The 12500-nt window shown below is 39.5% G+C and overlaps 1 protein-coding gene across 1 annotated transcript; it reads right to left on the reverse strand.

The window, feature by feature from the left end:
- Positions 1-3299: 3299 nt before the first annotated feature.
- Positions 3300-3548, reverse strand: CCR75_008531 (uncharacterized protein; the record flags this gene model as incomplete). The annotated part of the gene is made up of 1 exon (XM_067966583.1): positions 3300-3548. The coding sequence occupies one exon, from the start codon at positions 3546-3548 to the stop codon at positions 3300-3302; it is 249 nt and encodes an 82-aa protein (XP_067820522.1).
- Positions 3549-12500: the final 8952 nt, after the last annotated feature.

Genomic DNA, 12500 nt, shown 5'->3' on the forward strand with positions numbered 1-12500 from the left:
GACTTACATCTTCTCGACCCATGGCGGCTCCAAAACCCGGACTTACAAGAGTTTACGAGTCCCAATCGCAGCTCCAGAATAGACTATGTGTTATTGAGCTCAAGACTTTTCAATTTGATTTTTCAAGACATTTTTCATGACTTTCGTGCTAAACCAGGGATTGGGGATCACATAGGCCTCCAATTTAGTTTGGGATCAACCTGTTTTCGCCCATCTAATCGAGCTCCATGGAAATGCCCGGCATGGGTTATCGCTTTGCCCGAAGCACAGGGATATTTAAGCAATTCGCTTCTCGAAATTTCACGGTCTTTTTGGGCCCCACACTCACACCATTATAATCGTGGCTGTTTACTCGATGAACACAAAAGGACAGACTCGATATTTTTGAGAAGATTATTCCAGTAAAAAAAGAATGAGCGCCAAGACCGGATTGCCAGTCTTCATCTCCATATTAATAAGCTTCAACATCAGCAAGCACAATCGTCTACTCAAGATTTAACCCTCACGATTGCTGCTCAAAAAGCTGCGCTTACGGAGTTAATTCAGAAACAAACCCACTTTGCGTCCAAACAGAAATTTTCGATGGATATTTCAGCTTCTGAACGCTGTTCAAAGTTTTTTTTTCGGCCACCCGAAATCCTTCATAAAACTACTATACCAGTGGATTCGGCTGACGACTTGTTACCACTATGCTCCAAATTTAAGTCTTATTGGGCTGAAGTTTATTGTTTCCCATCGAAAGAATACGGACACAAGCCCACATGGAATCGTATCAAGCTTTCTTCTATTTTAAGTCATACCCGCCAGCAACTCACGCAACAGGAGCAAGCTTTCATGGATAGCCCCTTAGCAGCTAACGATTTTTTCTGGGCTTTAACACATACTGCTTCTGGTAAAACCCCGGGTCCGGACGGGTTACCACTAGAATACTACCAAGTGGATATATCTTTATGGAGTAGAATAATGGAAGTCATTTATGCAGCTCAATTTCAAAAGAAAAGGATGACCAAATTCCAACGGCGGGCCCAAATTTTGCTACTTTACAAGAAAGGCGACAGAATGAGCCCCAGTAATTACAGGCCTATTTCTCTACTTAACGTTGATGCTAAATTGGGTCCAAAAATGTTGGCCCATAATCTTGGCTCCGTTTTGGGGAAGCTTCTTAATTCTGATCAATATGGTTTTGTTCCGGGCAGAGATATTCGGCACGCTCATGTACGATTTCAAGCCCTGTCCCAACTGTACACCAATAATTCGTCACCAGCCGGGGCAGTTTTGTTAGATTTTGCAAAAGCTTTCGACAGTGTTGTATGGGACGCACTAGACATGGTTTTAATGCGTTTCGGATTTGGAAGTTCTTTTCGTCGATGGATTAAAGTCCTATTTTCTGGAACATTGGTTTCCATTATGTTTAATGGCCGTCCATTGGACCCTTTTGAATTAGGTGCGGGTGTTCGACAAGACGACCCACTTTCGCCTGCACTATTTGTACTATTTGTGGAGCCATTACTCAATTACATCCAAGCCAAATTCATCCTTTCGGACTATCTGGTGGCTCGATTACCCATTCAATTATCAGCTTTGCGGACGATTGCACCGGGCTACTTCACGATCTTCGGCATACAAAAGTCTTTCTAGACTTAGTATCGGACTTTTGTCAATCATCTGGCATGCGCCTTAATACAGCCAAAACAGTTGTTTTACCTTTTCGCCCATGGTCCAGTATTACCTAACCTCTCAAGCTGGATCTCCAACAGTTAGGCGTTGAAGTATTGGAAAACGATAGTCGTGTGAAACTCTTAGGGATTTACTATGGACCAACTTTAAGCAATGCAGATCGACTACAACATCTTCTTGCTGATATGAAAACAATATGTTCTCGATGGGACTATCGTGCTCGGACATTACGTAGCCGGGTGGTCATTCTTCAACAAATTATTCCCCCGGTATTGTGGTTTTCGGCAAGTGTTTGTCATTTGCCACAAACTGGATTTCAACAACAAGTTAACTCAATTATTGCACGATTTATCTGCCGTTATAAATCAAACATAGCTTTATCTAAGCAATGGTGGTTTCTTCCTCCCGACAAGGGCGGTCTCGGTTTAACTTCTCTATCTACGATGATCCAGAGTCTCCAGCTCCACATGTTGTGCAAGGTTATTATAACAACTCGGTCTTCACAAAACAATGAAGCTCCTTCTTGGGTGGAGCCAGTTATCAAACTTTTTGACAACGCTATTTACCCTCGGGGTAAAGATTTTGATATATTATACGCGCCGGTTTCAACAAGTCCAGATTTTGTAAACGCATCTCGAAGTCCCAGGTAGTTGCAACTAGGACCGTACTGGCATTTTGTGCTTTTTACTTGGAATGTATATTTTCGAAAGAAAATTGTCCGGATGCAGTGCAAGTTTGATAAATTAACGACACCTTTTCTCGACAATGTGGACATTAGGTATGCTTATCGTGGTCGAACCCTTGCCGGAGCAGCCAACCCATTACAATTAGTAACAATCTTGCTAATCAAGAAGTTTTTCGGCCGCTGGATCTGTTCAAAGCTTGCCCCGTTCCAGTTACAACAGAAGCACTTTCAAGCTTTCTACGACCATTTGATCCTGGAAGGACAAGCAGCACTCGCTCCTGTTCAATTTTTTTGCTTCGAATCAAGCCGCTGCTTCAAAGCTTAATGGAACCTCAATTTGGTCCCGTTCAAGCAGCGTGTTACTATAGCGCATTTCACGCATGGGTTTTTAATTCCTACGAGATTGCTGAGTTAAGTGTGACTCGCATCCGAAATCTTCTGAGTACACATGAAGTTCCGCTATTACCGTTATCAAGACTGGGTATTGAATTAATTCCTCCCGATCTAATGTGGAAACGGGATACAAAGATGAACAAGCACATTCTCCCAGTTTATGCGGATCTGCTATATAGGCTTCAACATAATGCCCTATTTGTAGGCTACCGCTTACAGCACGTCCCGAATGCAGACACTCCCTGCCCTTTCGGATGCAACACTCTCGAGACTCCTTCACACCTTTTTTGGTTTTGTGACTTAGCAACTCGAGTTTGGACTGCTTGGCTTCCAATTCTACAGCAACTCTTTTCTTCCAATTTATACTGGGATTCGCTACTATTTTTCATAGTAGAGCCGAAATCGTCCGCTATTTCGAAGTTTGGCTATAACGTCTACGTGATTCTCCATATTGTACGAGCAGTTATTTTTCGCTGTTTATGGATGCACCGGAATGATGTTCGTTTTCATTCAGTCCAAGTGAACTTGGTATCGGTCCAAGCCACTATAACTGCTGTTGTTCGACTCCATGTTGAACGATACTCTTTGGAGCTGCAACAAAAACAACTGAGTCATTCGGGTTCAATTCTTCGCCAACTACGAGCTTTATTGGAGCTACTACCAAAACCAAGGTACTTACCCCCGGAAAGGAATCAAACTCAAAACGTAACCCCTCCCAGCTGCGATATTCTACACCAAGAATTGGGTAATTCAGTCTAAAATGGGTCATTTGATCCGCTAAAGCACCGGTCATCAAGTAAAGTTAACCAAGTTCTGCAGTTTCAAGCAAAACTTGGTTAGTTTGTTATACTCAATCTCCATTTTTCGTGGATTATTGAGTATTTATATTTTGGTATTGAGATCCGTTGCCAACCGCGCCCACTGAAGGTCAGGAGTTTACTCCATTAGTGATATATATTGTACAATGATTTGGATCAGATCCCCGGTCCGCCATGGATACTTCGGTTAGCATCCCCCACTGTGACCGTTATGCGTTTTGCTAACCCGAAAGTTAGGATGTGGAACTCGAGCAAGCTCAAATTATTTTGCGGATCCACGTTATACGCCGGTGTATAACAACTCCCTTCAGCCTGTTTCCTTACAGAATTTACCGCAAGCAAGGATCTAATACCGTTATAGTCAGGATGTCTCCCGATTTTTTATTTTTTGGGTCGTTGCGGGACTCGAACCCTCAACATGTCACTTAACTGCAGGTGACCCCACCCACTGCGCCAAATTTCATACAACAAATAGGGGGGTTAAAGTGACTTTTGGCATTGCCAGTTTGACTTCAAGTTACTATACTGGCATCTAAAACTGACATCGCGCTAATTTTTAGCTCCGGCATCCCGTATATTTGTCCGAATTAGTATACATTTTACGACAACTTTAGCAGTAGTTAGGCAATTTACAGAATTAAAGTGCAATGAATCTTGTTTCTCTGTGAAGTTAAGCAACCGACCCCAGTGGCCGAGTGGTTAAGCACTGGATCTGGGACCGGGAGGTACGTGGATCGATACCCGCGGGGAGGGCGGTACGATGACACATCGCCGGAGTTAGGCTAAAAAGCAGACGAGCAACCATCCAATGGATGGCCTCCCTGCCAACCCGCACCGAAGACGTGCCAACGGGTTGAACCCTTGGCACATGCTACTGCGCCACTGGCAAGTCTCCTCGTCCCCATAAGATGCTGGGGATCCATTAGCATGGATTTTCTTTTTGGCTACCGATAGATTCAGCCGGTAACTCCGGTATAGTGGTCTGTGTTGACCATTTGAGCAAAATGTCTCACTTAGCGGTCGTGCCGGATTCCATTGATGGAGAGGGTACAGCTAAGCGTTTATCGATCGCGTGTTTCGACAACATGGTTTGCCAGTGGCAATTGTCTCTGATCAGGACCCCGGTTTCACGGTTAAATTCCGAAAATCAATTTTCCGAATGCTTGGCAACAGATTGGATATATCCACTGCGGACCATCCGCAGACCGATGGTCAAACTGAACGTGTCAATCGCGTCATTGTTGACGTTTTACGCAGCGTGTGTGCTCAGACACCAAAGCGCTGGAGCTCAATGCTTCCAGTAGTGGAATTTGCGTTAAATAATGCTGTTCATGCCTCTGCAGGCTATACTCCGTTTTGTATAAACGATCTTACCCACCCGCGCGTTCCACTACCGATACCACTGCGTGGTTCAGGGCTTGGGGGGGGGGTTGGCCGATAGGCTTGCTGATATCAGCCCTGTTTTACCGTTCGGAAACAAGTAAGCGAGTTTCTCGCGACGCAATTTAGTGTCTTAAGACATGTAAGGGATACGATGGCTGATAGCCAAGACAAACAAAAAGAACAAGCAGATGCCAAAGGCAGAAGCTGTATTTATTCTTGTATGGCTTTAGATTAGCGAGATCGAAGCGTTCCAAATGAACATCACCTCTATCCGCAGACTCTCTGATATTTCAAATATTACGAAGTCGGCGGGCCCGGTGGACCGGGTTCTCAAATGAGACTTCGTTTTCACTCCTTGTTTCGTTTAGAGACAAAACGATCGGAATATTCATCATGGAGGTCACCGAAGCCCCACGGGCTTGATCACGTAAACGCGACAGATACTGGCTTCGCGTCATTGCCTTTGGCGTAATGTATTGCTCATGAAGAGCGTCGCGGGCAGCGATCTCCTCCAGCGTCCTCGCCGGATACCGGAGATCCAGGTGCCCAAGCTATGACCTGCTATCACTTTGAGACGCTCGTCCGCACTAAGCGGAGTGAATCTATATTCACTATGAGCCCCAGCTTTCGCTATTTTGGCAGCTCGACGACGAGCTCTTTCCTCTATGAGGATTATCTGCTCTTGCTCTCCATCGAGCGGATTCGTAATAATGTTGGACTCAGAGTCCCGTGTCCTACTCAATGCAGTTAAGACATCAGCGGCACCATGTTCTGGGAACGGATTAGGGGCTCGCCGACGTTCGTCCGGTGGAGAAGGCGTGAGCGAACGCCGCTCTTTTTCCTCCTCTGATTGAGAGTGACTTTCAAAGTCCACCACTCCCTCATCGTCGAGGAAGGGGCTCAGAGTCTGTGACTCACGCTTGATTGTCATTAGACATAGCAATGGAAAACACAACCAAACGGTTAGCTGTTTAGGTTCCAACCTCAAAGAGGAAATGAAGCAAATGTTGTCACTCGGTGTCACCAGTCTAATGGGGTAGGGTGTAATGGGGCACACATCGGTTGGAGAACCGTTGTTGTGGTACATTTACCTTATGGGTAAAAGACCCTTTTATCTAATGTTAAAATAGTTAGTTACTTAAATCCCATATATTATGGGTAATAAATGTGGTCGCCGATAGATATAAATCTGGCGGCCAAAATCTATTTTAATTCGCTAGGGTCAGGTTTTAGATTTAGATAATTAAATAAAGTTTAGTTCCCCTTTTGATCCAAAAGCGTTAAGGCTTGCGCAGTGATCTGTAAGAGATAGAAGCCTTTCTAAGGTATACCCTCTTAGGCACTAGTTGCCACTTCGTTCTACGAACCCCTAAATCCCTTGAGCTAGAATCCTTAAGCTTTAATAGGCTGTACGTCTCCCTGAGTTGTGAAACCCATTAATTCAATAGAACTAAGTGACTCTCTGAGTCTGAAAGTCTTCCTCTGACTTAGGAGCGAGGTAGCTCCGCTACAATTGTAATATCGCCTGTTTAACTTCCAGTACTAGTATTGCTGCCTTATTCCCGGTTCTTACAAAACTCCAAGTTATATAATCGAACATACTTATACTAATATCACAACTAGTATTCCGATCTTATAATTCCTGATTAACTTCTTATGTTAATATCGCTTGTGTAACTTTTTAGTACTAAAATACTAATACAGCTGCTTAATTTCCCATACAAGATCCCGTTTTAACTTCCCAATTGATAAAGCGAACAAAATTAATTGTAATATCACTACTAGCATTCCGTTATGAATATTTTCGTGTTAACTTCTTACGTTAAAATTGCCTCCGTAACTTCCGAAACTAATATCGCTGCTTCATTTCCCATTCTATATCCTTTCTTGACTTTCCAAATTATTGAACTGAGCATACTTATAGTAATATTGCTGCTTAATTTCTATAGTAAATCCCTTTCAATTTTCCCAAGTAATTGAATCAAACCTACTCACAGTAATATCAAGCGTTCGGATATTAAAATTTTCTTGTTTAACTTCTTATATAAATATCGCCTGTGTAACTTCCGATACAAATGTTGCTGCTTCATTTCCCATACTAAATCCCGTTATGACTTCTCAAATAATTGTATCGAGCATACTAATAGTAATATCACTACTAGCATTCCGATATTAATATATCCTGTTTAACTCGTTATGGTAATATCGCCTGTCAAACTTCCGATAGTAGTATTGCTTCTTTATTTCCGTTTCTTAATTCCCTCTAAACATTTAAGTTATATAATCGAACATACTTATAGTAGTATCACAACTAGCATTCCGATATTAAAATTTTCTGTTGAACTTCTTATGTTAATATCGCTTGTGTGACTTCCGATACTAATGTTGCTGCTTCCTTTTCCCATAATAAATACCTTAATGACTTCTCAGATTATTGAATCGAGCATACCAACAGTAATATCACTACTGACACGATATTTATATTTCCTGTTTAAATCATTACGGTAATATCGCCTGTTTAATCCCAAAACTAGTATTGCTGCCTTATTTTCGGTTTTTAACCTGATTAAACATCCCATTTTATAAATTGAACATATTAATCGTAATATCACTACTAGCATTCCGTTATCAAAATTTCCTGTTTAACTTCTTATGGTAATATCGCTTGTCTAACTTCCAATACTACAATACTAATACAGCTACTTAATTTCACATACAAGACCCCGTTTTAACTTCCCAATTGATAAAGCGAACATGTTGATTGTAATATCACTACAAGCATTCCGTTACTAGTATTTCCTGTTTAACTTCTTATGTTAATATCGCTTGTCTAACTTCCAGTACTACAATTCGACTTCCAATACTACAATACTAATACAGCTGCTTAATTTCCCATACAAGACCCCGTTTTAACTTCCCAATTGATAAAGCGAACATATTGATTGTAATATCACTACTAGCATTCCGTTACTAGTATTTCCTGTATAGCTTCTTACATGAATATTGCCTCCGCAACTTCCGAAACTAATGTTGCTGCTTCATTTCCCATTCTATATCCTTTCTTGACTTTCCAAAATTATTGAACTGAGCATACTTATAGAAATATTACTACTACCATTCCGATATTAATTTTCCTGTTTAACTTCTCATGTTAATATCGCCTGTGTAATTTTCGATACTTATTTTGCTGCTTCATTTCCCATACTAAATCCTTTTTGTAACCTCTCAAGTTACAGAATCGAACAAATTAGTAGTAATAGCACAGCATGCCTTTCGATATGATTTCTTTCTGTTCAATTTCATGTTAAAAAAATCGCCTGTTAGATTCCGATATTAATATTGCTGCTCAATCAAACATATCAACAGTAATATCACTTCTAGCGTTCAGACATCAACATTTCCTTGTTTAACTTCTTATATTAATATCGCCTGTGTAACCTCCGATACAAATATTGCTGCTTAATTCCCATACTAATTACCGTAATGACTAATCAAACAATTGCATCGAGCATACTAACAGTAATATCACTACTAGCATTCCGATATTAATATATCCTGTTGAACTCGTTATGGTAATATCGCCTGTGTAACTTCCGATACAAATATTGCTGCTTCATTTCCCATACTAAATCCCGTTATGACTTCTCAAATAATTGTATCGAGCATACTAATTGTAATATTACTACTAGCATTCCGATATAAATATATCCTGTTTAACTCGTTATGGTAATATCGCCTGTNGTTTTAATTTTCCAATTGATAAAGCGAACATGTTGATTGTAATATCACTACTAGCATTCCGTTACTAGTATTTCCTGTTTAGCTTCTTACATGAATATTGCCTCCGTAACTTCCGAAACTAATGTTGCTGCTTCATTTCCCATTCTATATCCTTTCTTGACTTTCCAAAATTATTGAACTGAGCATACTTATAGAAATATTACTATTACCATTCCGATATTAATTTCCTGTTTAACTTCTTGTGTTAATATCGCCTGTGTATCTTTCGATTTTAATTTTGCTGCTTCATTTTCCATACTAAATCCATTTTGTAACCTCTAGAATCGAACACACCAAATGTAATATGACAACTAGCCTTTTGATCTAATTTTTCCTTCAACTTCATGTTAATATCGCCTGTTTATTTCCGATATTAATGTTGCTGCATAATTTCTATAGTAAATGCCTTTCGATTTTACCAAGTAATTGAATCAAGCATACTAACAGTAATATCACAACTAGCATTCGGATATTAAAACTTTCTTGTATAACTTCTTATGTTAATATCGCCTGTGTAACTTCCGATGCTAATATTACTGCTTCATTTCCCATACTATTTTTTTTTTAAATTTTAAGAGCATCCTCTCGGTAACTTCAGGTACTAACATTGCCCGTTATTTTCCCATAGTAAAAGCACTTCTCAACTTCCTAAGTTATGTAACGTTAAGCATTCGAAAATAACATTTTCTGTTAAACTTCTAATACTTATATCTTTTGCTTAAATTTCGATACTAATATTGCCTGCTTAATTCCCGTTATTGAATTTCCTTTTAAACCTCCCATACTAATGATTGCCCACTAATATTGCAGAATTATCTACCTATACTGAAGTCGTCGAATCCGGCTAATACTTTTACCATTCATTTCAATTATTACATTAAAAATAGCTTTTAATGAATTTCTTGAAAGTTGTATAGACTCTACTTTAAGCTTATTCAGCTTTAATACTATACACCCAGCTAATAGAATATATAGTAATTACATAATAAGACGCATTTTATATCTACACTATGCTTCTAATTCCGTAACTAACATCGCCTGTTAAATTTCTATACTATTTATTCTAATTAAAATTTATAATAAGTCGTCAATTTTGGCTCGGGTTATAACAGCCATTGACTTTAATACCTCTGTTGTATTCTTCTCCTAGCTTACGAACACTGTAATGTCATGTTAATATGCTGTACTACACTTGTGCGTCATGCATAGACACTAATGTCGCCTTTTTAAATTCCTCTACTCATATCCTCTGCTTAAACTCCTATTCTAATTCACCTTATTAAAACTCCATATCAAAGTCTTCGAATTTGATTCGAATTATAATAGACGCTCTACTTGGAGTTTTTCACGTGTGACATGCTCTTCGCTTAGCTTGCGGACAATATAATATCATGTCAATAAACTTTACTACGCTTGTCTGTCATGCGGCTTAGACAATATTGTCGCCTGTTAGATTTCCTACACTAATTTCCTCTGCTGAAATTCCTAAACTAATGCCGCCTGTTTACAATCCTATACTAATGTCGTCTGTATAAATCCTGCATTGATATCGCATGTTTAATTTTTATACTTATAATGAGTGTTTAAATTTTTATACTAATGTCGCCTATTGAAATTCCTATACTAAAGTGGTCGAATTTGTCTCGGTTCTTAACAGCAGTGGCACTTAGAATATTTCCATCGAAATATTAATATAGGAATGCTAGTACCTTTTTTGTGCAATTTTGAATTCCTATACTTAAACTTGTGTCACTACTGTACTTTACGTGCTTGAGAATGTATACGTTGTATTAAAAATGTCCAGCATAACAAAACTATGGTCAAGTACGCAAGCAAAGAATTTTGAAATCAACATTTCCAAAGCTTATTCTACTTCTTAAGTCCTTTCTTTGTATCGACAACTACAGCGTAATCTTTGCAAGCTTTTATAAAATGCTTCAAGAACCTTTGCAAGCAGCTAACTGTACATCGCCAGTTCCGATTTCGAGCAGAGCTATCGTCAATTTATAATTGGTATTGCTATAATAGAGAAAGCTACAAAGAACTTTTAATAACCCGACCTTGTTAGATTCCAGTATTATATTAAGCCGAATAAGTGCCTATCGTTAAGGCCAAATTGGTACGCCTTTTTTTCTCTTTCTAATTATCTCTTTCTTTACGTTGAAGTTTCCATCAGTTCCAAAATTTTATATAACAAAGTTTCTGTACTTGACTGTGCGACTTTGCTTTTCTTTACCTGGATTCTTAAGGCACTTTTACTTTTGGATTTATTTGTTTTAAATTCTTACTAAAAAGCTTAAGCTCAAAAATTCTAGCAGTTAAATTTGAAAAAGCAACGTTTTTACATGTTAAAGGAGCAATTTGGAACAGTATTTGTAGTATATTCAAATTCTATATCAGTTAAATTTCCTAAGACTAATTCTGTGCTGTTTTATTGATTAAGTTTCTTATCTATTTAATTTATATCTTAAAGTCTATTCTTTTTCTAAACTGTTTTTCTGAATCTAAATATCTGATATTCTAAAATTAATGGATATATATTTCACTTACAGCTTTAGCAATCCGGGAGCGATCTACTTTAAATATAATGTTTGCATCAAGGCCAGTCAGATTAGTCTCGAGGGTATATGTGCGATCTTGTAGGGACCCCGTTTAACTGAGCGGTTCCAAGCAGCACAACCAAAGAACAAACAGGAGAAACAAAGCACGGCAACTGTCGCACGTCCTTGAACAGACAAGCGCGAATCTTTATTGCAACGTCGTGACTGCATCACACAGTCGAACGGCAACCCATAAAAGAACACGACTGTCACTAGACCTAGCTTCTCCAAATAAGTCCTTGCTCCTCCAGCATCCACTGTGCTTAAGCCCCAGCACCAGTCATGACGGTGCGCTTACAAATGCTTGGCAGAACATATAAACGGTAGTGGCTAGACGTCAAAAGACGGAGAGTCGGCTTGTTCAAAATCAATCAATAACTCACTGGCGTAGAGCAAAGCAGGAAAACAGAAATAGAGCACTGTGCATCAGCTTTTTGACACATTTCTAGTTTGAGACAAGGGAACAAGAGTTCCAGGTTAAAAGTGCACCAATAAAATAAATAAATTCTCAATGGAGAAGAAGGCACGCTATATACACATTTGCATAACCCCATCTACACCACTACACCCCAGCATTTCATCCTCCTTTTGTCGCTACAGTCCTCGTTTACCCAAACATGAGGAGAAGAAAGGGGTTAGTAAACAGCATGCAACACATTTGGACGAGGTATACCCTCTTTATCATTCCCATTTTCCTACTGCAGAGGAGACCATAAAATAGTCTCCCCCTTTCTTTTGGTTTAAGGTTATGGGCCGCCCATCAGGCAAACCTTAGTTGGACGCAGTTTCGATAGGTTGCAGTAAATGTGTAAATGCCATTCCACTCCCTTCAAAAATAGATAAACATCGGACAAATTCGTGCCAAAACTCCACCACCCATCATCCTGCTACAAGAAGTCTCAAAACTACTTTCCCACTCCACACCATTTGCTACGAAAAATAAAGGACAGGCTTACAATCGCATCCATGTATCCAAACCACGCGTTATACGTATCAGCACGCACGTTGACACTCAATCATCATCAGTCTGTAAATGTTTTTAATATTCGAAAGTTTCATCTAAATCCTCTCGAAGCAGTTTAACTTTTAGAGATGTATATCAAGGTGCACATTAATTTTTCATATAGATCAACTTCTCAACAGCCGTAGCTGCCACTCTACTAC

This window comes from Bremia lactucae (genome assembly GCF_004359215.1).
Source record: "Bremia lactucae strain SF5 chromosome Unknown BlacSF5_NotPlaced_44_SHOA01000008.1_152431bp, whole genome shotgun sequence".
In the NCBI taxonomy this organism is placed as follows: Eukaryota; Oomycota; class Peronosporomycetes; order Peronosporales; family Peronosporaceae; genus Bremia; species Bremia lactucae.